The following is a 25397-nucleotide window of genomic DNA, read 5'->3' on the forward strand; positions in this document are numbered from 1 at the left end:
AGACCAAATAGCTGTACGATGCCTTTGCTTGGAAGCAGCCTTCTCTGGTCAGATACCTCCTTTTGGGCAGCTCCCAGTGGGCAAATCTCGCACTTGCCTATTCGTAGGCCAATGCCGCACTCAAAAAATGACCTTGCGAGGAAGAGGGCTGAGTGGAAGCTGTCCACTTGCCCCGGTGGGAGATAAATACACGGACTCTGTCCCCATGAAGCTTACAGTCTGCAGGAGATTTGGGCCACGCAGCAAGGGGGCGGGCACAGGCGCAGCATTTAGGGGGTGCTGTGACCTAGCTGCTGGCCGTTTGTCTCAGGTTGGAGATGAGAAGATTGAGGGGAGACAGGATAGCACTCTTCAAATACTGAAAAGGTTGTCCCACAGAGGAGGGCCAGGATCTCTTCTCGATCCTCCCAGAGTGCAGGACATGGAATAACGGGCTCAAGTTACAGGAAGTCAGATTCCGGCTGGACATCAGGAAAAACTTCCTGACTGTTAGAGCAGTACGACAATGGAATCAGTTGCCTGGTGAGGTTGTGGGCTCTTCTCCCACACTCGAGGCCTTCAAGAGGCTGCTGGACAAGCATCTGTCAGGGCTGCTTTAGGGTGGATTCCTGCATTGAGCAGGGGGTTGGACTCGATGGCCTTGTAGGCCCCTTCCAACTCTGCTATTCTATGATTCTATGATCTTGTGACTTAACACAGCAGAACTTGCAGCGCGCGTCACGCCTGTCCTATTCCTCCTCCTCTCCCGGAGCCTTGCAAAGCACTTCTTGCGAGGCGTGTGGTCTCCCCTTTCCGGGGCCGTTGCTTCAGTTTGACCAATGAGCTTCTGCAAAGCTGAGATTCCCGAAGCTCGTGACCCCTGCTTGGAGAAAGCTGCTTTCTAGCAATCGCTCAAATAAAGCAAATGGCAAACGGGCCCCGGCGCGCCAAAGCGACAAAGGAGCGTCACTCCCCGTGAAGACGAGTCTGACGACTCTTGCACCACTACGACAGGTGTTGGGCTGAATCTACGGCCCGCGGAGGGCCAGGGAAGGCCTCAGGGGCCCGAAATCCCGTCTCTCACCCACACAAGCTTCTGTCTCACTGCAGACCTTGACCCTGGGGAGTTTATGTCAACAACTATGCCTGACAGTGCAGAAATAGTGTTTGACCACCGTGCTTTCCAATTCCGGCTCCAGTCCCTCCTAAGCCCTGGGGCTCTGCAGCTGGCTACCCACCCTCCCGGATCATGTTTTCCATTGTGGCTTGGCTGCTGCTTCTCATGGCCCCTGGGTCCCCCTGGGAGACAGGGGAAGTGTCCGAAGGAAACGAGAACAGATACTATTCCAAGGTGAGTCGGAGGCGGTGGGGCAAAGGTGGCTCACCTGGCTATCCGTGGGCAGGGGTCTGGAAAACAGCCCCCTCCCACTCTTGCACACAGGAGATTTTGGGGTACACTAGGAGGGGGCCCTCCTTCCCCATTGGGCAACCAATCTCAATTGGGGTCAGATTAAGCCCTGAATCAAACTTTGGATGTTTTGGCCCAGCTGTGGGGCAACTAAAACTGGGTGTCGCTGCACATGTCCAGAGTGTTTCTCCCCGCCCGCCCCCTTCAAATTATCACAGCCGGTCATCTGCACCAGGGCAAACTGAGCCCAGGTTTCTTTTTGGAAGAGAAAACACATATAATGCCAGTCCAGAAAAATACAACTCTGGGTTGCATCATTGCTCTCTCTTCCTGGAGGTTTTTGTGATTGCCCCAAAATCTCCCTGATTCGGACAGTTGTTTTTAAACTCTGCCCTTTCAAAGCCTCTGGTCTCGGCCTTTGACAGCTGCAGGACAGGCAGGACCCCAACAGGTGAGGTTTTTCCTTGAGGCTTTCCTAAGGCATCAAGAGGACAGCTTCCCCAAACCTGAGGCACTCCAGATGCACTGGGGTTATTTATTTATTTATTAAAACATTTATATCCCACCCTGTATCACAAGGGTGTCGGTGGCATACAGATAAAACCATACATATAAAATAGAACAATAAAACAAATCAATCCATTAATATGTTAAAAACAGCATGATTTTTTTCTGACTCCCACAATCCCCAATGGTCAGGCTAGCTGGGGATGAGGGGTGTTGTAGTCCAATCCATCTGAGTTAGGGGAGGCCGGTGTAAGATATGTCTCTGCTCTTTCGCTCCCACGGCTCTGGGTTTATATGGTTTGCAAAGGGCTTTCACACAGTTTTTCTTACATTTGGAATGCTGGGTAAAGCCCTGCATGATTTAGGATCTGTGCCACCTTTTTCTTGACAGACGTTTCTTTTCTTCTTTTTTTATGTGACAGGCAAACATTTGAACAAATGCAGTTTCCCCCAGGGGGATGGGGGGAAACGTTGCCTGTTGAATTTCCGCCTGTCTTGCATAAGACTTTCTACCAGGACTTTTCCTAGGCCCAGTGCCCTCCAAATATGTCAAATCCCATTAGCTTGAGCCAGCAGGGCTGAGAGTCAGGAATGATGGGAGTCCAAAACACGGAATAATGGGCTCAAGTTAAAGGAAGCCAGATTCCAGCTGGACATCAGGAAAAACTTCCTGACTGTTAGAGCAGTACGACAATGGAACCGGTTCCCTAGGGAGGTTGTGGGCTCTCCCACACTAGAGGCCTTCAAGAGGCAGCTGGGCAGCCATCTGTCAGGGATGCTTTAGGGTGGATTCCTGCATTGAGCAGGGGATTGGACTCGATGGCCTTGTAGGCCCCTTCCAACTCTGCTATTCTATGATTCTATGAACATCTGGAGGGCTTCGAATGCACTGTTTTAGTGCATTCTGCAGTTCGTGCTTAAGTGGCAGCCGTACTCTAGGGCTGCTTCACAACAAGCAGACATTCAAGAGGTGAAGCATTAATCATCTCCAGATCTCTGTGCAGGAGAACTTACCCCTTATGTACAGATCCATAGACTTCTCTGCTTTAAGAGCATCAGAAGTGCCCTGATGCTGGATCAGACCAAGGGTCCACCTAGTCCAGCACTCTGTTCACACAGGGGCCAACCAGCCATCGGCCAGGGACCCACAAGGCAGGACATGGTGTGCAACAGCACCCTCCCACCCATGTTCCCCGGCAACTGGTGCACACAGGCCTACCGCCTCGACTAGGCTTTGACATGCTGTTTCTTGGGAATGAAATCTGGCGCTACTTTAACTGCCTTTGTCGCTCCTAAATAAATAATCAAATCCTGGCTGTTTTAAGAATAACAGGCAGAAAACACAACATCTCGCTTTGAGAGTTGTTTTATTTTATTTTTCTTCGAACAGCAGCACAGTCCACTGGCTTCATTCCCACAAGACGGAGAGCACGAAAGAAACGCTGAATTTACAACGAGCACCGCTATTAATGAATTAATTTTTCTAAGTACTTGTCAGAGGGGGTTGGGTGGGGATGGGGGGGGGCGGTCAGGTATGAAAGTTTCACAGAGCAGCACTGCCACCAAGTGGCGGCGAGGCGCAATTGAGCCCCTCTGAGTTTTCATCCCAGCAACAGCGGTCCTCTGTGGCCCGATGCTGCCGCCTAGTGGCCAACTGGGGACTAATGGTAGGGTGACCCTATGAAAACGAGGACACGGCTCCTGTATCTTTAATAGTTGTATCGAAAGGGGGATTTCAGCAGGTGTCATTTATACGCACGCAGCACCTGGTGAAATGCCCTCTTTATCACAGCAGTTTATTTATTTTATTTTGTTTATTTATTTATTTATTACATTTTTATACCGCCCAATAGCCAAAACTCCCTGGCTGTTCATTATTATTATTATTATTATTATTTATTTATATAGCACCATCAATGTACAAAAATTAAAACCTGCAGGAGCCCTGCCCTCTTTTGTAGAGTGACCAGACAAGAAAGAGGGCAGGGCTCCTGCAGCTTTAACTGTTGTGATGAAGAGGGGATTTCACCAGGTGCTGCATGCCTACAAATGACACCTGCCAATATTCCCTTTTCTACACAACTGTTAAAGCCCTGTCCTCCTTTCCATAGGGTCACCCTAGCTAACAGCCATTCTCTCGTTCTCAGTCTGACCAGTGCTTCCAGTCCCTCAAGGGTGAGGCACATGCTCTGAACCTTGGACAGAGATGGGGAGACTCTTATCCTGCAGCGACGATGTTGCTTGATCTGGAATCAGTGACAAGGTAAACACTTGAATTACGGGGTGTGGGCGTGTGTGGAGGCAGGGGTGGAGGTTGGTATCCCTACAGCTGGAGGCCAGTGGCTTAGAATTAACGGAATGGGACCGGATTCCTCTATTTTGACCTGTTGCAGAATGGCAGGAGGTTCAACAGGTACAATTTTCTTAGGCAGAAAAATTCAACGATGGGGGCAGGGGGAACCCAAGTGACCGAACACATAAAGCCCTGCCTTCTTTTGTATCTGGTCACTCTAGTATAGCTCCTGCAGCTTTAACTGCTGTGATGGAGAGGGGATTTCACCCGGTGCTGCAGGCAAGCAAATGACACCCGCTGGAATTCCCTTTCCTATGCAACTGTTAAAGGCACAGGAGCCATGTCCTCCTTTCCATAGGGTCGCCCTAGCCCTGCCACCACCCAGCCACCACGGAGAACGCCTGGATTCTCTTGCCTTGCCATCCAAGTCCTCAGATCCTAATTCCCTCTTCCCAGCGCTACCTCCTTCTTTGACTTCCGCACCTTGGACCCAGAAGGCCTGATTTTCTACGGGGACACGAACCCCAGCGTGGACTGGTTCATCCTGGCCTTGCGCCAGGGGAAACTCGAAATGCAAATCCACAACAACATCACGAAGATCACCGTGTCTGGGGGGCAGCGGCTCAACGACGGCCGGTGGCATCGGGTACGAAATGCGGGACGGAGAGGGGGTGGGAAGGCGTTCGTCATTTATGCAACCCCATTTGTATACCATCTCTTGACCTGCAGCTGGCCTTGAACTGGGCACCTGGGAGACGTCAGGCGGCAATTTAGCCTGCCTGCCACCAGCCACCCTTGAGAGGGCTCCCCCACCCACCCAAATGAGGGTACTGAGGGGGTGGGGTGAGGTTGTGCCTTCCATTTTCTTTTCCACTCCTCCGCTGACAGATCCTGGTGAAGAATGAAGGACACACTGTCCTGTTAGAGTTGGACGGTGAAGACTACCTGACGCTTAACCACGTTTCCCATTCTATCATCGAAGAGCACATCTCCTTAATGCGCATTGGGGTCGGAGGCTTGCTCATCCCCATGCAGGAGCTGCTGGTTCCGGTAAGCCCCCCAACCCCCCGGACTTCCTCCATGAGAGAAGAGCTGTGGCCAGTGGAGGGTGGTGGCTCTGACGCCAGTGGGGCGGAGAATCCACTCTGAGTTTCGGTCAGAACTCTAAAGGAGGTCGCCAAGATGTGATGTTCCTTTAGAGTTCTGGATAGAGTTGGACCCCTGCATTGCAGTTCTGGTGGAAACCCAGAGTGGATTCACCGCCCCCACTGACATCAGAGACACCAGCCTCCACTGCTCGACGGCGACCACAGCATCTCCCACGTGGGCTGGAAGAGATGCCCATCTGAAACGCTGCAGCCTGTGTGAAACAGACATCCGCAGCCTGACCAGACCCTTGGCCCAAACATAGGGTGACCCTATGGAAAGGAGGACAGGGCTCCTGTATCTTTAACAGTTGTCTAGAAAAGGGAATTTCAGCAGGCGTCTTTTGTATACATGCAGCACCTGGTGAAATGCCCTCTTCATCACAACAGTTAAAGCTGCAGGAGACCTGCCCTCTTTTGTATCTGGTCACACTAGGCAGAGCTCTAAAATACCAGCATATTTTACCTTAAAACTCTTGCTGCATCAGCTATACTAGAGTGACCAGATACAAAAGAGGGCAAGGCTCCTGCAGCTATAACTGTTGTGATGAAGAGGGGATTTCACCAGGTGCTGCGAGTATACAAAGGATGCCTGCTGAAATTTCCTTTTCAATACAACTGCTAAAAATACAGGAGCCCTGTTCCCCTTTTCCATATGGTCACACTACCTAAACATGCATTTGGAGAACCTCTTTTTGTTTTCATTTTTTTTACCCCCAGATTTGCATGGTGGTGTTGCTGTTACAACTCACCTTAGGGCAGATTGCTACTCAGCAATGCGGGACGCCTCTCCTGATGCCCAAGGACACCTCTTTTCCATCCTGGTTTTTATTTTATTTGTTAAAGATTTTTTTAAAAAAAATCAACAATTTTTTTTAACTGGAAAACCACCATATTGCAAAGCAAATCACATCTTTATTTCCAAGAATGCTTCAGGCCTGAAACTCAACAGATTGTTTTCTGTGAAATGAACGTTGGAGCAGAAAAATGTGGTTTTTGTAATTCGGAGCTCAGACCCCAACCTCTGTCTTGTTCATTAGGTGTTTGGAGCAAGTTCCTTTTCTTTTAGCCTCTCCAGTTTGCCTTCTGGGAAACAGGTGGTGAGTGATTGGCCACGCCCACTATGGAAGCCATTTTGTGACAGTGCCCATGACACTGTCTTGATATTCCAAATGGGCCCTGCTGACCCCAGAAGTTCCCCACCCCACCCCGGTGTGGGTTGTGAGCCGCCAGTTAAAATACTCTCCAGATGTGTTGCCCAACACATCTGGACACACCAGGTTAGGGAAGGTCATTCTATGGAAAGAGCAGGGCCCAGGTGGGCTTTTTGCACTGTGGAGGAGAATGCTACTTTATCCCTCCTCCCTTTCCTTCCCTCGTAGCTGAACACAGCCATGGACGGATGCATAAGGCACTGGAACTGGCTAAATAAGACCTCAGAGTGGCAGGAAGCTGCATCCCTGGAGGACAAAGGCATCAAAGGCTGTTTCCCCACCATCCGGCCTGGCAGCTTCTTTCCAGGAGATGGACTGGCCACCTTCTCTCTGTCAGGTACAGCTGGGGAGACCCCTTACCCAGGGCAGAGCGGGACTGAGGCGCGAGGAGAGCTGGGATCCTGTGCGTCTCCGTCTCTCAGCACACGGCTAGCCCTTTGCGACCTGACTTTGGAGGCGCTCACAGGAAGCAAAGATGTACGCAGCAGAAACCGATAAACATTCAGGCCCCATGCAGGTTTACTCAGGAGTAAGCCGCGCCACGTTCAGTACGATTGCTGCCACCTTTGCTGCTTTTAGACTTTGCGAGTGGGTGTGCCCTGGTACAGAAAGGTAGGCATCTGCATATTTATCCTCCGTGGAATATTTGTACTTTGATCAATGAGCTACTAGTACCACCTTCTCGAACTTGCTGCCCTCTAGATGGGCGGGACTACATCTGGAGGGTTCCAGGTTCGAGCAAAGCTTTTGACAAAGTGCCCCATGATATCCTGATTAACAAACTAGCTTAACTGGATTCTCAGTCGGCTACAGAATCGGACTCAAAGAGTGCTGATCAATGGAAGCTTCTCAAACTGGGGAGAGGCAACGAGTGGGGTACCGCAGGGCTCAGTCCTGGGCCCAGGGCTCTTCAACATTTTTATGAATGATATGGACGAGGAAGTGCAGGGAACGCTTATCAAATTTGCAGATGACACAAAATTGGGTGGGATAGCTAATACCCTGGAAGACAGAAACAAACTTCAAAGGGATCTTGATAGGCTGGAGTGCTGGGCTGAAAACAACAGAATGAAATTTAATAGCGATAAATGCCAAGTTCTACATCTAGGAAATAGAAACCAAATGCACAGTTACAAGATGGGGGATACATGGCTCAGCAATACTACAAACGAGAAGGATCTTGGAATTGTTGTAGATCACAAGTTGAATATGAGCCAACAGTGCGATATGGCTGCAAGAAAGGCCAATGCTATTTTGGGCTGCATTAATAGAAGTATAGCTTCCAAATCACGTGAGGTACTGGTTCCTCTCTATTCGGCCCTGGTTAGGCCTCATCTAGAGTATTGCGCCCAGTTCTGGGCTCCACAATTCAAGAAGGACGCAGACAAGCTGAAGCGTGTTCAGAGGAGGGCAACCAGGATGATCAGGGGTCTGGAAACAAAGGCCTATGAAGAGAGACTGAAAGAACTGGGCATGTTTAGCCTGGAGAAGAGAAGGCTGAGGGGAGACATGATAGCACTCTTCAAATACTTAAAATGTTGTCTTACAGAGGAGGGCCAGGATCTCTTCTCGATCCTCCCAGAGTGCAGGACACGGAGTAATGGGCTGAAGTTACAGGAAGTCAGATTCCGGCTGGACATCAGGAAAAACTTCCTGACTGTTAGAGCAGTATGACAATGGAATCAGTTACCTAGGGAGGTGGTGGGCTCTCCCACATTAGAGTCCTTCAAGAGGCAGCTGGACAACCACCTGTCAGGGATGCTTTAGGGTGGATTCCTGCATTGAGCAGGGGGATGGACTCGATGGCCTTTAGGCCCCTTCCAACTCTGCTATTCTATGATTCTAAGGAGGCTGTAGTAGTAGCATCCCTGCTCAAAAAATTACTGGCGATCTTCCAATCAAAAATGGTTTTGTAATAGTAGTGGGTGCTTTTCAAACATTGTGAGTTTTTTAGCTACCCTGTGTGTGTGTGTGTTCTGTTAGGGGGACAGAAAGATGGGGTAAAAATACCTTCTCATATCTGTCATCATCATCATCATCTGCTTGAGATGTCTTGTAGAAAGATCACCACACTCTACAATTACCTTCTAGTCAGTTGCATTCTAGTAATAGTATAGCACCAATGATGTTGTTAGGAATTCTTAGTAGTTTAGCCATCCTAGCAGTAGACTTAGTACTTTTTATTTATTTCATTTATATGCCACCTTTTCCCCTCCAAGGAACCCAAGGCGACGTACATAATCCTCCTCCTCTCCATTTTATCCTCACAACAACAACCCTGTGAGGTAGGTTGGGCTGAGAGTCTGTGATGGGCCCAAAGGCACCTAGTGGGTTTTCCATGGCCGAGTGGGGACTAGAACTCAGTTCTCCGGACTCCCAGTCCAACACCTTAGCCACTACACCACACTGGCCCTAGTAGTAATACTCTTTGTGGGAGCAGTAGGGATTACTAGAAGCCCAAGCACCAAGGCAGCACCCAACGCAGAGTGGTAAATAAATGTGTCGGCATCATAGCCACAGCGATGATCAATGTGTTCTCCACCTTGTTGGAGTGGAGAAATTGTATGTAGTGGAGTAATACGCAGGCATTACAGGTCGGTTGAATAGTAGGGTGACCATATTTGGGAAACCAAAAAAAAAGGACACCCAGTGTAGGGGTGGGAATGGATTCCAGGACATTATAGAAAATTGCAGAAAATCCACCCCCACCCCCCGACACCCAGGATAGAACAAAAACCCGGACAAGCCCTGGGAAATCCTGACAGTTGGTCACCCTACTTCTAGTCAGGATGGCTGCTAGCCCAGTGGTCCCCAACCTTTTTGGCATCAGGGACCGGTTTCGTGGAAGACCATTTTTCCACGGACTGGGGTGGGGGGTTGAGGGGATGGTTTTGGGAAGCTCCCCCCCCCCCACTCCAGCATCCTGGCTTTGCTTTGGCTGGGTGGGTGCCCAGCTGAAGTGAAGCCAAGACGCTGGGGCGGGCGGGCGGCTTCGGAACGGAGCGCCCGGAAGTTGCTCTCCCAGAGCGGCTTCCGGCCGGGCGCACCATTCCGAAGCTGCCCCCCCCCCCCAGTGTCCTGGCTTTGCTTTGGCTGGGCAGGCGAGATGGCGCCCTGCGCCCAGGTTCTCTGGGGTGGGGGTGGGTGAAAGCAGCTCACTTGCGCAGCCCAGTTCCTAACAGGCCATGGACTGGGACCGGTCCGTGGCCCAGGGGTTGGGGACCCCTGTGCTAGCCAACGCCATCCTCAGGTTTTGAAGGGGCTTGGGAATTGTAGTCCCGCCATTCTGGAGGGCTCCAGATTCGAGAAGGAGGCTGTACTATTACTAGAAAGCAACTGACATTTTGAGCATCTCTGCTCAAAAAATTATTGGTGATTTACCAGTCAAAAATGGTTTTGTAATAGTAGTGGGTGCTTTTCAAACGTTGGTGTTTTTTTTAGCTACTCTGGGGGGTTCTGTTAGGGCAGCCTTCCTCAACCTGGGGCGCTCCAGATGTGTTGGACTGCATCTCCCAGAATGCCTGGGAGTTGTAGTCCAACACATCTGGAGCGCCCCAGGTTGAGGAAGGCTGTGTTAGGGGGACAGACAGATGGGGTAAAAATATCTTCTCGTATCTGTTGAAACAGATATGGGGAAGCCACCTCCAACGGCCTCCCCTCCGTCAGTGAATCTACCTTCTCACGGCCATGATCCCCAGCTGTCCTTGCTCCTCCTCGTCTCTCTTTTCACGGCTAGCCCTTGCTTGCTTGTCAGGCAGAGAGCCAGCGAGCAAGGAGGCTTCTCCTGCTCCTCACCACCACCGTGGTCTGGGCCGCAGCAGGAGGCAGGAGAACAAGCAGGCTGCAACAGGGAAGAGAAGCAGGAGCGATGGGGAGCTTTTCCCCGCAGGCCCGGAGTGTGGGCCCCCTGGCAGAGGCCTGACCAGGCCTACCCATGACGCCGGCCTTGATGCAACCTCGGGGGTCAGGCAGCAGCACGCCTCTGCCTACGTGTCCCTGAGGAGCGCCAGTGGGAGGGTGCTCCATTTGCCCCACTTGTGGGCTTGGCATTGGGGCCAAGAATGCTGGGGACAGAAAAGCTGGATGCGAGGGGTCTGGTCCAGTGCGGCTCTCCTCGCGTCCTCAGTGGCCTCCCTGTCTCCCTCCTGAGAGTCCCTCCTATCAAGAATGGTTCCGAAGCCCCCGGACGTCCGTCCGCTAACCGGCTTCCATGGCTCTTCCCCTTTCAGCTCTCCCCACAGGACTCAACTCAGCCAGTGGGAGCTGGTCCCTGACGGTGGAGATGTGGGTCAAGGCAGCCCTGCAGTCGGCGACTCTGATGGCTGTCTCCGCCCCGAGGCAGACGCCGGTGTTCCGCTTGGACGTACAGCACACGGTGAGAGCCACTGATGGAGCGGAGCTCACTAGGAGCAGCTGCCCCTTTGGGGTGGGAAACCCACGCCCCAAAAGGCTGGGGGCGGGGGCAGGTGAGATGTCCCATGTCCAGAGGATGCTGGCGGGGAGGGGACTGCATCCTGATTGATTGATTGATTGCATTTCTATACCGCCTAATAGCCGGAGCTCTCTGGTCGGTTTACAAAATTAAGACAATTCAAAGTATAAAACAACACTGTAAAACCATAATATAAAATACAGTACGAAAGCCCAACCAAGATAAAAACAGCAGCAATGCAAAAATACAAATTTAAACCAGCAAAGTTAAAATTAATTTATGGACTGTTAAAATACTGGGAGAATAAAAAGGTCTTCACCTGGTGTCTAAAAGAATGTAATGTAGGTGCTAAGCGAACCTCCTTAGGGAGCTCATTCCACAGCCAGGATGCCACAGTAGAGAAGGCCCTGCTCCTGGTAGCCACCCGCCTCACTTCCTTGGGCAGGGGCTCGCGGAGAAGGACCCCCTGAGGATGACCTTAGGGTCTGGGCAGGTACATATGGGAGGAGGCGTTCCTTCGGATAGCCTGGCCCCAAGCTGTTTAGGGCTTTAAATGTTAGTACCAGCACTTTGAATCGGGCCCGGACCTGGACTGGCAGCCAGTGAAGCTGGAAAAGGACTGGCGTGATGTGGTCTCGCCGGCCAGTCCCTGTTAGTAACCGTGCTGCCCTGTTTTGTACCAATTGAAGTTTCCGGACCGTTTTCAAAGGCAGCCCCACGTATAACGTGTTGCAGTAATCCAAACGAGAGGTTATCGGAGCATGGATCACTGTAGCTAGGCTCTCTCTGTCCAGAGAAGGGCGCAGGTGGTATATCAGCCTAAGCTGATAAAAGGTGCTCTTTGCCACTGAGTTCACCTGTGCCTCAAGTGACAGTTCTGGATCCAAGGGCACCCCCAAACTATGGACCCGATCCTTTAGGGGGAGTGCAGCCCCCTCCAGAACAGGGTGAACATCACCTAGCCGGACAGCCGAACCATCCGCTAACAGTACCTCCATTGAAAGGAGGGGAGGGGACGGAGGGTGGGGCTGGCCCCTATCTATTTATCAGAACTCGAAGTGGATTCCTCCCCAACTGCTGCCCCGTGAGTTTACTCACCATGCAGAGGGCGATTTTCAAGGGGGGTTACAGCTGGGGAGGCAAGCATTAACCCACATGCTGCAAACCCCCCCCCCCCCGTTAAAACAACAACAACAACCATCTCCCTGCCTGGTAATTAAGCTTGTGGGGGGGGGGGACGACTTTTTATCCATTGGTTTGAGATGTTCTAGGGCAGCGTGCAAAGGAACAGAAGAATTCATTTTCTTTGAGACGATTTGGACGAGAAATGAATTAGCCGGTTTTTGCCTCTCGTGAAATTTAAACAAAGCCTAGTCATTATTTCTACTTTTGCATATAGAGATAGAAATCGACACGTATGCCCATTTTATGCAAACGTGAGTCCTATAGGCCTGGGCTGTGAACCTTTTAAGCGCCTACCAGTGGCTACTAGTCATGGTGGCTATATATTACCACTGCCCCTATCGGAGGCAGTACGCTGGGGAAACACGTCCTGGCTTATGTCCCACATTGGGGACTTCCCACTGGGGCGTCTGGCTGGCTACGGTGCGAGAATGCTGGGCTGGAGAGGTGTGATCCAGCACGGCTCTTCCGATGTGTGTGTGTAGGTGGCCAATGGCATAAGAGGATGCTTGGGCAAGTGTCCAGCTCGAGAGAAGGATACTGGGGTGGGAAAGCCAGGAGGCTGCTGTAGTTTGTAGGAAGCATTTGTGCAGCCCCAGCACTGGGAGGGGCATAGTAGACCGTCTCCCTCTAGCCCAGGCCCAAATTCCACATCAGAGAAGGTCCCAGGGGACGGACGGACGGACAGACAGACATTCTCTTGGTGGGCGGAGCCACAAAGGCAAAAGAAACCAGCCTGTTTTAACTTAAAGCTCTTCCTACCAATGATTAGGACCCAAAGAGGCATTTTGACCTGGTAGAATGGGGAGAAAAATTATGCAAAGCCCGGGAAACCACCCAGAGTTCGGCGGCTGGGGAAAAGGGGGCGGGGTCAGGGGAAGGGGTGGGGCCATCTCAAGAACCCGGAGGGCCGGATTTGGCCCTCGTGCCTGCAGTTCTGCACCCCTGCTCTTGATCTTGACCCTGCGCCACCAAGGTCTCTCCAAGCAAGGTGGAGGCGGGCAGGAGGGTTGCCTTTCCTGCGGAACTGCCACGGGGCCACCGCCGGCAAAGATCTGCCATCCGGAAGGGGGATCCCAATGGGATCTGGGATTTTGCCTCTGGACGTCTTTCTGCTCTGTGTCATCCTGTGTCTGTGAGTTCCAGGGACCCCTTCGCTCGCTCAGCCCCTGTGACTTCCCCTCTGCCCTATAGGACTTGGTGCTCCAAGTGGGTAATCGGACCACCACTCTGCCCGGGCTGCTCCCCGAGGGCTGCCAGGAGTCCCATCTCCTCCTGCGCTTCGCGCCGACTCACCTGGCGGTGGTCCTGGAAGATGATGAGATCCTCCTGCCAGCCTTGGATGACGACGTTGAAAGCCTGCAGCAGCTCTGGCTGGACAAGAAGGGAGACCTCGTCATTGGGGGGTTGCCTGGTATGTCCCCCCCACACACACACACACTAAAATGGCAGGGTGAAGCTTTGGGATAACCTGAAGAAGGATACCTTCACGGTTTGTATACTTCAGCTCTGCCTGGCTGGGGATGATGGCAGTTGCAGTCCCAGCCATCTGGAGGGCACCAGGTTGGAGACCGCTGCCTTCAAGCAATAATTTGGGCTGAAACACGCCCTGTTGAAGATCTGCTAATCTGAATGTTTCATCAGCACCTATTGGCTAGTCTCCATGCCTTATAGCCCATGATCCCCTCCTCACTCTGCCTGCCAATGACTGATGCATTTTTTTTAAAAGCTGGGAATGATTAGGAGGGTGGGCAGCAGGAGGAGGAAAGGATTTTCAGATGCTTTGGACCATCCAGTCCAGACGCTGAGCCCCCCTACCAAAGAATGTCACTATATAGCCCTGCTGCTGGATCAAGCTGCTGGTCCATCCAGGCCAGGATCCGGATTCCCACAGTGGCCACCTGGATGCCCCAACTGCAAGCAGTGCACCCCTCTTCTGTGTGGTTGACCTCCAGCATCTGGTAGCCAGAGCTAGAGTGCATGAATTTGCCCGTAGAAGTCCCTTGGGACATCCTGGTGAATAGATGCCGGCAGACCTTGAGGATCATCACCAGACGAGCGTTTTATCGCAGGCTCGTTTTTGCCCACTCGTAGTTTTTCACGGGTCCTTTTGACACCACCGTCCACCTCCTGCTCCTTCTGGGCTTCTTTCCGCAACAAATAAGATCCCAGTAAATCCGTTGTGTGTGTTTTTTTGGAGGGGGGGGAAGCGAAACGTGCCGCCATTTCCTGCCGTGTGCAGGAAAAGCAGCACGATAAAAACGCCCCCTGAATGGGCCACGTGGCCACTGTTTACTTCCTCTTTCTTCCCCCATGTGAGGAAAGAGGAAGTATTGTGGGACATAAGCAGGGGGAAACCGCGTTTTCCCCCCTCGTCTGATGACGCCCCTTCTCTCCTCCCTCCATGAATTTATCTCATCCCTGTTAAAGACTTCACCACCCCTTGTGTTTTGCAATCTCCATTGCACAAACTTCAAAGTGATCTTGATGGGCTGGAGTGCTGGGCTGAAAACAACAGAATGAAATTTAATAGGGATAAATGCCAAGTTCTACATCTAGGGAATAGAAACCAAAGGCACAGTTACAAGATGGGGGATACTTGGCTCAGCAATACTACAAATGAGAAGGATCTTGGAATTGTTGTAGATCACAAGCTGAATATGAGCCAACAGTGTGATATGGTTGCAAGAAAGGCAAATGCTATTTTGGGCTGCATTAATAGAAGTATAGCTTCCAAATCACGTGAGGTACTGGTTCCTCTCTATTCAGCCCTGGTTATGCCTCAGCTAGAATATTGCATCCAGTTCTGGGCTCCACAATTCAAGAAGGACGCAGACAAGCTGGAGTGTGTTCAGAGGAGTGCAACCAGGATGATCAGGGGTCTGGAAACAAAGCCCTATGGAGAGAGACTGAAAGAACTGGGCATGTTTAGCCTGAAGAAGAGAAGATGGAGGGGAGACATGAGAGTACTCTTCAAAGACTTAAAAGGTTGTCACCCAGAGGAGGGCCAGGATCTCTTCTTGATCCTCCCAGAGTGCAGGACACGGAATAACGGGCTCAAGTTACAGGAAGTCAGATTCCAGCTGGACATCAGGAAAAACTTCCTGACTGTTAGAGCAGTACGACAATGGAACCAGTTACCTAGGGAGGTTGTGGGCTCTCCCACACTAGAGGCCTTCAAGAGGCAGCTGGACAACCATCTGTCAGGGTTGCTTTAGGGTGGATTCTTGCATTGAGCAAGAGGTTGGACTCGATGGCCTTGTAGGCCCCTTCTAACTCTGCTATTATATGATTCTGTGATTCTATGTATTAATTACACTTTCTTTGAAGAAGAAGTACCTAGTTGTGTATGATTGCTTTCCCCTGGGATCTCCTACATGGCGCCCATGTTCACTGGAGTGGCTGTGGACGCCTCTGTTGGCACATATCTCCCCCAGCTTCTGGCCTCTCCTGTTTTTTTTCTTTTTTTAAAATTTCATTCAGATTTTTAAACATCGTTTTAAACTAGGGACAGAGATGCTGTGAAGCAAACTCCTGTGCCATCTGTGCTTGGCTTCCCAAGTGTGGTGTTGAGTTTTGGATCCCGTTCTGCCTTGGACAGGTGGATTTTTGTTCAGTCATAGAATCAGAATAGCAGAGTTGGAAGGGGCCTATAAGGGCATCAAGTCTAACCCCCTGCTCAATGCAGGAATCCACCCTAAAGCATCCCTGACAGATGGTTGTCCAGCTGCCTCTTGAAGGCCACTAGTGTGGGAGAGCCCACCACCTCCCTAGGTCACTGGTTCCATTGTCGTACTGCTCTAACAGTCAGGAAATTTTCCCTGATGTCCAGCCGGAATCTGGCTCCCTGTAACTTGAGCCCGTTATTCCGTGTCCTGCACTCTGGGAGGATCGAGAAGAGATCCTGGCCCTCCTCTGTGGGACAACCTTTCAAGTATTTGAGGAGTGCTAGCCTGTCTCCCCTCAATCTTCTCTTCTCCAGGCTAAACATGCCCATTCTCACCAGTTTGCCTTCTGGGAAGGGAGCGTCATGTGCCTGCCATCGTGGCAGCCATTTTATGAATGGCCAAGCCCGGCAGCCAGTTTATGTGAGTGCCTCCGAAGCTCTATCAAATGTGCCCATGGGCTCGAAACGTTTGGGGAACCCCAGCCTAGGCGTATGTAAAAAGCTTCACTCTGCCTTCGTCAACCATTTATTTATTTATTTATTTATTTATTGCACTTATATACCGCTCCCATAGCCAGGGCTCTCTGGGCGGTTTACAGAAATTCTAAAATTAAGACAAAAACGAGTATACAAAATTTAAAATTCTAAAACACAGAACATACACACATAAAGCATTAGAAACCGTTAAAAAACTAAACATGTGGGTGATTAAGATGTGCCGCCATATACCTGGGCAAAGAGGAAAGTCTTAACCTGGCGCCGGAAAGATAGCAGCATTGGCGCCAGGCGAGCCTCGTCAGGGAGATCGTTCCATAGACTGGGGGCCACCACCGAAAAGGCCCCGCCCCTCGTTGCCACACTCCAAGCCTCTCTCGGAGTAGGCACCCGGAGGAGGACCTTAGATGTTGAACGTAGTGACCGGGTATATTCACGTCGGGAGAGGCGTTCCGTCAGGTATTGTGGTCCCAAGCCGTGTAGGGCTTTATAGGTCAAAACCAGCACCTTGAATTGGGCTCGGAAATGAGCCATGCGTTTCTTTTCCAGGGCAGAAATTATCTGTACCAGCCCAGGAGGGACATTATTTCCGCGGCTGCCTGCGTGGGATAAAGGTGCAAGGCCAGGAGCTGGACTTCGACTCAGCCCAATTCAGGAGCAACTCCATCTGGGCACACAGTTGCCCCGGAGGCGATGGGGGCAAAATCAGCGCAGACCTCAAGCATTAAACGGCGTGCTGCGGCAACAACGCAAGGTCCCTTTTTGTCAGCAGCACGACTGTCCGACGCCAAAAAAAGAAGAGAGCAATTTGCATAACATTTACCTATGCAAATCTATGGGTGTAGGTGCTAACTTAGAAATAGTAACTGTCATTTAAGTAGAAGTTCGACACATCTCAACTGTGACCCAGCGTGCCGCGAAGTGTGACGGGTTGACTTCGAGACCCCGACTGAAGGCTCTTTATCTTGGAGCAGACCCCTCTTCAAATAGACCACTGTCTTCTGCCAGTTCACCAAAAGATAAAGGCTGTCCTCTGCAGAGGAGGGCAGCTGGCCAACGCTTTTGGGCAGGAATAATAAAATGAAATAAAGCGTCTACAGTTTAAAACATGTGCGGCACAATCTTCTGTGTACTCAGAAGTAAGCCCTGCTCTTTATTGGGCCAACTCTCAAGTAAGTGACCGTAGGATTACAGCCTTAAACTCCTAGCAGGCCAGGACGTGGGATACACGAGCTAAACATGAAATGCAGATGAATGAAAAGAAAGGGTCATATTACGGTCAGTTTAGTATCATTCCTGACTCACCAGGGAAGGAGAAAAGGTGTTGCAGAGGAAGTTACTTTAGTGTATACCAGCCCGAAAGGTATCTTCCTCAAGATACAGGCTGGAGAGATACAGACGCAGGCTTGTAATATTTGGTGAGGGGCCAGGGAGCATTGAAAGTACACAGGGGTGGGTGGGTGGCGTGTCCCTCTAGGGCAGCCTTTCTCAACCTGGGGCGCTCCAGATGTGTTGGACTACAACTCCCAGAATGCCCCAGCCAGCTGGCTGGGGCATTCTGGGAGGTGCAGTCCAACACATCTGGAGTGCCCCAGGTTGAGAAAAGCTGCTCTAGGGAACGCGAGAGAAATTAATTTGGTTTGCATTTTGATGTGAACTTCACTTAGGTTACATTTTAAAAGCAAAACGCAGTCATTCCTTGAAATGCACGCTTGTCAGAACGCTGCGATTAGGGTTGCCGTATTCTGAATCCACAAAACCGGGACAATTTTGGGGGGGGGTATGGGTGGTAGCATTTTTTTAAAAAACTGAGCACTATATAAAGCCCAATTTTTGCAAAGCCCAATTTTTCAATTAAAACATCAACAGCTGTAAAACCAGCCATCTTAAATTCACTGCAACTGACTTCCAAGTAACAGATTTGAGGCTTGCAACCCAAATTTTTGGGGGGAGTGACTTTCCTTTCCTTTCTCGCCTCTCTCCTTTCCTCTTCTTCACCCCCTCATCCCCCACTCGCTCGCTCCCTCCTGTCCCCCAGAAAACTCTCTTTCTTCCCCCACAAATAACCCAGCAGCTCTGCCCTGCGCTTACCCTAAAGGTCTGACCACAAGCAGCCAAGCTCACCAAACTCCTTTGCATTGCATGGGACTCCGGTAGCCTGAGGAGAGCAGGTGCGCCTTTCCTCACTGTTGTTCCAGTGCAACCAGGATGATTGGGGGTCTGGAAACAGCCCTATGAAGAGAGACTGAAAGAACTGGGCATGTTTAGCCTGGAGAAGAGAAGACTTAGGGGAGACATGATAGCACTCTTCAAAGACTTAAAAAGTTGTCACACAGAGGAGGGCCAGGATCTCTTCTCAATCCTCCCAGAGTGCAGGACACGGAATAACGGGCTGAAGTGACAAGAAGCCAGATTCCGGTTGGACAGCAGGAAAAACCTCCTGACTGTTAGAGCAGTACGACAATGGAACCAGTGACCTAGGGAGGTTGTGGGCTCTCCCACACTAGAGGCCTTCAAGAGGCAACTGGACAACCATCTGTCAGGGATGCTTTAGGGTGGATTCCTGCACTGAGCAGGGGGTTGGACTCGATGGCCTTGTAGGCCCTTTCCAACTCTGCTATTCTATGATTCTACGATTCTACGCATACCCCAAGGGCAATAAGGTGAGTCTCGGTGAGTGACTCAGACGAGCCTTTGGAGGAGCGGTGATGGTCTGGAAAAAGATTGATGCGTCTTTTTCTCTGCTGCTGCTGCTCCACTGAGCAGGCTCATGGCACCATTTTGGAGGTCAGAATTTCTCCGGCCAGCTGGACCAGGGATCCGGGATTCTTGCCCAGCCGGTTGGGGCATTTCAGAATCTTCTGGAAATTGGGACATTCCCAGTTTCCTGGGATGTATGGCAATCCTAGCTGCGATGCAGGTCTCCGATCAAAGAATGCACAAAAAAATGCACATATCAGGGGAAACTGAGGGCAAAATGCGTACATCGGTGAGGGGGGACAGTGTGCAGGAAAAAAAGTGTACGACTTTTCAAGCACACAGATGTGTGAAAGGGACGTTGCAGACTTAAGATCGGGAAAATGAGAAACGGTCCATCCTGATCAGAATCTGTGGCACGTCGGTGCCTGTATCACACTGTCCGTGGCTGTCAGGTATGGAGGACCGTGAGGGAGAGACACAGCCCCCAAAACCTCCTGATGGTCATTCAAACCCAGGTTTAATTGAGTAATCCATTCTAGAGATGCTGCCAGCGGTGTGGGGGGCAGGTCTAAAAATACCAGCGTATTTTAGCTTAAAAATTTTACTGCCAGTAACTAAAGCTTTATTAGGAGAGGCATTTGAACTTTTTAGAATAAGGGGTAAAACTGCCCCAAAGCTTGGAAAGTACCAAATGTTCAGAAGTTGGAAGAAAGGGGAAGGGGAGGGGCCACATTTGGCCCATGGGACTAAGGTTGCACACCCCGGCAGTCGAGGGGGCTTCTTCTAAGGATCAAACTAGAAGCAGGGCCCTTTGTCTAATTATTAAGAGATCGTGTGAACGACTTTTTAAAAGTGAATTGCAGGCGTTGTGCCTTTGCCGATCCAGATTGGTGTGTGTGTGGGAAACCTAATCCCCCCTCACCACAATCCTTCCAGCTGCAATTCTGATCCTGAGTGCCAGGAGGGAATGGCCCTGTAATTTACTTCTTAAAAAAATAATAATTCTGCCCATTGCTGATGGTGTGGAGGGCATTTGTGCAGAGCGGTAAAGCAGCAGTTTCTGCAGCTGAAACTCTCCTCATGGCCTGAGTTCGATCCCAGCGGAAGCTGGTTTCAGGCAGCCGGCTCGGGTCGACTCAGCCTTCCATCCTTCCGAGGTCGGTAAAATGAGTACCCAGCTAGCTGGGGGAAAGGTAATAATGGCCGGGGAAGGCAACGGCAAACCACCCCACTATAAGGCCTGCCAAGAAAACGTCAGCAAAAGCTGGCGTCCCTCCAAGAGTCAGTAATGACTCAGTGCTTGCACGAGAGGTTCCTTTCCTTTTCCTTTCGCCCACCCACCCCCCAAGACGGTTCTTGGTTTGGGTGCATCATCTAAGAACGGGGAAAAAAATGCTCTTTCTGGGTTCTGAACTATTGTTTTATTCAAATGCAAATAATGCAGAGATTAATCGGTGGAGGCAATCAATCGATACGCGCAGTCAGTTGCAATTTGCTGAATTAGGTGGGAGCCATAATCTTTACAACAGGTTGGTCGGCTGAAATTCATATGTCTGCGGAAGGCAGATACGTCCATACAGACGGAGTTGCGCGTGTGCTCAAAACTCTGTCCTCCTCAGGGAACTCCTATTCTGTATCAGGTGCAGAAAACTGCTACCCTGTATACATTACGCAAAACCAGCACCCTTTGCTGATTGCATCCTGCAGAGAAGGGCCGGGAACGGCGGAGGGTGCTGAACCCCTGCCCTGTTTATAACCGGAAAGTTTTCCAAGCTGTTCTTTTTGGCTTCAGGAAGATCAGTGCACTTCTGAGCTTAGCTTTGCTTCCATGGCTAGAATCTTGCTTTCAAAGGAAAATTAGAACACTCTCCAATGTGCTGGACTGCAGATGTGCTGGACTGCGACTCCCATTCTTCTCAGTGGCTGGAGGGCTCCAGCTTGGGAGAGACTGGAATATCCCAAATTTGGCTGTGATGTTAATTGAGGCTTTGCGCATGGTGTGTGACTGTCACTCCCTCGTGGGAGCATCTGTAGCGGATTAAAGATGCAATTTGGAGGCTGGACTCAGAAATGACTGTAGTCTATGTATGTATGTGTGTGTATGTGTGTGGCTTTATTTCTTCACCTGCTGGTGTGCATCCCAGAGCTGTGCCCGTCCCAGTTTCCACATAAGGAGGCCAAGACTTTCTTCTCCTATGGCAGAGAATAAGTTTGCCTATTATTACTCTACCCTACTGACTCCCCGACCTTGCCAAAAAGACGCTGTCCATTAGAGCTGGGTGCCCAAACAGTTGTTAACGCTGAATTTTCCGGCCTTTTCCTGATCCTTCCTTGCCCTGCCTCATACACATCTAACTCCCAAAGGGCTTGGGAGGGAAAATTAAGTAAGGAACAAAAGAAATAAAATGCTCTAGAAATTACAATGCTGATGACAAGAGTATCATTTTTTTGGTTCTTTCTTCAGAACCGGAATGTGGAGTCCCAGTGCGAAACTGGGACCAGTATGTGCCCTCCAACTTCTTTCTGGATGATAATTTCCTCTCTCCTGCACCATTAACTGGTAGTTTCTTCTTCCTACCCACGAACCGGAAGCAGAACTCCGCAATCCTCATTCAGAACCTCTGTTTGAGCCTCAAAATAGTCCAGGGAGTACAAACCAGAGCCGGTCAGTTACTTGAAGGGATGAAAGGGCCTTCAGGGTGCATGCCCCAATTCTATGAAGGGTGAAGCTTAGTGGTTAGAGGTGGTGGAGGGAGGCTGAAACCAGATGTCTTCACGGGCTTTTGCACTGGATCCAAAAGGGGGAAGTTGAGTTGAATTTGTTTGAGAAAGCAAGGCCGTGTGTTAGGGTTCCTGGCTTGTTTCCCCAGCTCCAGAAGGACCAAGTGGCTATTGATCATAGCCTGAAATCGTGTCCTTGTTACATGACCCCTCGTTCCGTAAGAGCCGGAGGTGGCCAGGGGCCATGGGGGCAGCGGGAGTCCCGGGCGTGGCTCATCTGCCTCTCTTCAGAGCAAAAGGCAAGTCCCAGATTTGGTGGAGGCGGAATCGGGGGGAGCGTTGCGGTCCAGGTCTCGCGGGACGGACCCCTTGGCGCCCCAGATGTTGAGCTCGCCAAAGATCCCCGTCTCAACCATCTCCTCTTGCCAAGGGATGGGGATGTTGCCCGTTGAGAAGTCGTCATAGAATGCTTTGTCGGTGTCATCAAGCAAGACGCCTTTCACCGTGGAGAAGGCACCCACGTCGCTGATGTCCTTGGCGTACACCACTTTGGGGTCGGGCACGAAAGGGGGGTCGACCATCCCTGAGGAGGGAGAGAGGGGCAGAGGCTGGGTGCACATCAGGACTCCTTGGGGTGCATGGAAACAAAAGGCGGGGATCCACCTAGTGGAGGCTGGCGGCTCCGACGTCGGTGGGGCTGTGAATCCACTTCGGGTTTCAGACAGAACCAGTTAGATTCCTGCACTGAGCAGGGGGTTGGACTAGATGGCCTTGTAGGCCCCTTCCAACTCTGCTATTCTATTCTATTCTGTTCTATTCTAGAAGTCTAAAGGAGCTATCTGAGGTGCTGAAGGGCCCTCCATCCCTTCCCAGAGCGGATTCACAGCCCCACCAATGTCGGAGCCACCAGCCTCCACTGAATCCCCCCCACCTCCCCACCCTCGGGTCATGTCGCCCACCCAGCCTGGAGGATGTTACCTGCTTCTAGCCGTCCCCAATTCATTTTCTGGAAGAACGGCTGGCTCTTCAGTTCGCTGCACTCGTTATTCTTGAACCCGAGGCGTGCGGCCGGGTTTTTGGTCATTAGCCCCTCGCAGCAGGCCTTGCACTCAGCACTGAATGTCTCCGGGTAGGTCACAGGATCGTTCAGGATACGGCGCGTCACCTCCTTGTTCTCCACCTGCAGCAGATGGGGTGAGGTGGAGGAGACGTGAGAGCATTTTTAAGATGTATTGATTCCTGTTCTAATGTTGTTCCCTGCCTCGATCCAAAAGGAGAGGCGGGTAATAAATAAATAAATTTATTATTATTATTATTATTATTATTATTATTATTATTATTATTATCTAGTCCATCATTTTGCGCTCAAGAAACCCGCAGGCAGGGCATGGTGCAACACCACCCTCCCACCCATGTTCCCCAGCAACTGGTGCACACAGGCTTACTGCCTCGGATACTGGAGGTAGCACACAACCATCAGGGCTAGTAGCCCTTGATAGCCATCTCCTCCTCCAGGAATTTATCCAACCCCCTTTTAAAATCCATCCAAATTGGTTCCCATCACTACATCTTGTGGTAGTGAGTTCCATAGTTTAACTCTGCGCTGTGTGAAGAAGCGCTGTGTCCTTCCTTTGAGCTGTCTTGAACCTCCCACCGATCAGCTTCATGGGATGACCCCATTGGGTTCTAGTTTTTTGAGAGAGGGAGAAAAATGTCTCCCTCTCCATATTCTGCACCCCATGCATGATTTCGTACACCTCTGTCATGTCTCCTCTTACCCTCCTTTTTTCCAGGCTAACCATCCCAGCGGTTGTAACCTGCCCTCATAGGGGAGATGCTCCAGCCCCTCGGTCATTTTACTTGATCATTTAGCTTAGGGGGAAAAGAGAAAAGATGGGGCGGGGGACCTTGGTGGGTCAGCAAATGGGGGGCGTTTAACACCCAAAACAAGTTTCGTAGCTCTGTCCCATTTGTGCTCTTCGTGGTCCTGGGACGTCCTAACAGGTAGCACCCCATCATGGCCTGATCCAGTGGGCAGTCCCCCATCCCCGCCATGCAAGCCCCATTGTCCTAGATCAATCTCCCCCAACCTGGTGCCCTCCGGTTGTGTCAGACTACAACTCCCATCACTCCCAGTCAGCAACCTTACTGCCACCTCATCCTTGTGGCATTGATCTTTATGTAGCAAGAGCGAGGAAGTGGCATTCATAGTGGAACCCCTGGCTTTACTCAGTTACAGACCCCCCCCAAACACAAAGAGTTTATGGGGGGACACCCCCCCACACACAAACAGCTGGATGAAAAGTGCACAATACTCATTGTGATCTTTTCAGCGCCAGTTTGAGACCTTTCCCTTTTCTCAGGCATTTGGGCAGCACAGGATGTGGTTTAATCAGTCCTTGGATTCATAGAATCATAGAATAGTAGAGTTGGAAGGGGCCTATAAGGCCATCAAGTCCAACCCCCTGCTCAATGGTTGATCAGGTCATTTTTAGATATATGTTGCCTCTGTGTGTATGGTCTGCTTGTTTTTATGTAAATGGTTTTTAAACTTTGTTTACTGTATTTTTAATGGTTTTTAATCTTTGTAAACCACCCAGAGAGCTTTGGTTATGAGGCGATGTAGAATAATAATAATAATAATAATAATAATGATGATGATGATGATGATGATGATGTCCCAAAGCAGCTTAGCTCAAAACTCTATCAGGCTCAGGTTCAGAGTTCACTTCTTGGCCATGACATTGTGGAGGGCTGGTGTGTCGCTGAGGCTTCCTCTCCACCTCAGTCTTTCCATCTGTACTGTGGGGATAATATTACCGGGTGGCCATACTATGCTGCTATGCTGGGATTACTGAAATAACATTTGTGAAGCACCCTGAGAATGAAGGAAAGGGGATACATAAATATTAATTATTATTCATCCGTAAACATAAGCTGGCCTTCCTCCCATAATCTGTGGGCTGCAGATTTTATCGGCGGAATTTATTTTTCATAGTGTTTTATTGGAGGAAAAGTTTTATTCCTGGAGGAGAAGGCGATCAACGGCTACTAGTTCTGATGGCTAAGTGCAACTTCCAGTTCCAGAGGCAGTAAGCCTATGAACACAAGTTGCTGGGAACATGGGTGGGAGGGTGCTGGCTGGCCACTGTGTGAACCGAGTGCTAGACGCCGGATCCATGGTCTGATCCATCAGGGCTCTTCTTTTGTTCTTATTGCATATTTATTTGCCTATTTGTACACTTTTGATGTGTGTGTTTTTAATCCCATGTGCTGCCTCAAGAGGTTTTACTCTTAAAGGCAGCCTAAAAATAATTTTAAATAAATAAAATAAATACCGTATTTCTTCAATTGTAAGACGCCATCGATTGTAAGACGCACACTAATTTCAGTACCACCAACAGAAAAAAAGCTTTGATTCTAAGAAATAATAAACGCACCCACGCTTCTAATATGCACCCCGTTTTTAGAGATGTTTAGTAGCACTGAGGAAAAGTACGTCTTAGAATCGAAGAAATACGGTAGTTGAATTGTGAGTGGAAGACATTGGAAAGGTTTTGGGCCGTGGAGGGTGGTGCCTCCGATGTCAGTGGGGTGTTGAATTCCCTCTGGATTCCAGTCCAGACTCTAAAAGAGCTACTCAAGTTGACTCAG

At 50.4% G+C, this 25397-nt stretch overlaps 2 protein-coding genes across 2 annotated transcripts in view; one reads left to right on the forward strand and one right to left on the reverse strand.

Annotated features, from left to right (window-relative positions):
• The first annotated feature begins 1159 nt into the window (after positions 1–1159).
• On the forward strand, positions 1160–17429 carry SHBG (sex hormone binding globulin). Its single transcript, XM_063138648.1, has 8 exons — positions 1160–1330; positions 4042–4157; positions 4644–4833; positions 5076–5237; positions 6715–6883; positions 10776–10921; positions 13355–13574; positions 16872–17429. The coding sequence occupies exons 1-8, from the start codon at positions 1229–1231 to the stop codon at positions 17048–17050; spliced, it is 1284 nt and encodes a 427-aa protein (XP_062994718.1). The 5' UTR covers positions 1160–1228; the 3' UTR covers positions 17051–17429.
• A 4060-nt stretch (positions 17430–21489) lies between these two features.
• The window catches only part of GRK1 (G protein-coupled receptor kinase 1), a 28848-nt gene continuing 24940 nt past the window's right edge, over positions 21490–25397 (reverse strand). Inside the window, exons 7-8 of the mRNA XM_063138646.1 lie at positions 22722–22923; positions 21490–22326 (exon numbers count right to left, since the gene is read on the reverse strand). Coding sequence (XP_062994716.1) covers positions 22031–22326; positions 22722–22923 — 498 coding nt within the window. The 3' untranslated portion in view covers positions 21490–22030. The remainder of the gene's footprint in view (positions 22327–22721; positions 22924–25397) is intronic.

Source organism: Elgaria multicarinata, chromosome 11 (assembly GCF_023053635.1).
Source record: "Elgaria multicarinata webbii isolate HBS135686 ecotype San Diego chromosome 11, rElgMul1.1.pri, whole genome shotgun sequence".
Classification (NCBI taxonomy): Eukaryota; Metazoa; Chordata; class Lepidosauria; order Squamata; family Anguidae; genus Elgaria; species Elgaria multicarinata.

Bases quoted from the DNA above. Each gene is read 5' to 3' on its own strand.
- SHBG (XM_063138648.1), top strand. From the start codon at position 1,229: ATGTTTTCCATTGTGGCTTGGCTGCTGCTTCTCATGGCCCCTGGGTCC. The intron at 5,238-6,714 runs GTAAGCCCCCCA...CTTCCCTCGTAG, and splicing joins TGCAGGAGCTGCTGGTTCCG to CTGAACACAGCCATGGACGG. The intron at 13,575-16,871 runs GTATGTCCCCCC...TTTCTTTTCCAG, and splicing joins CGTCATTGGGGGGTTGCCTG to GGCAGAAATTATCTGTACCA.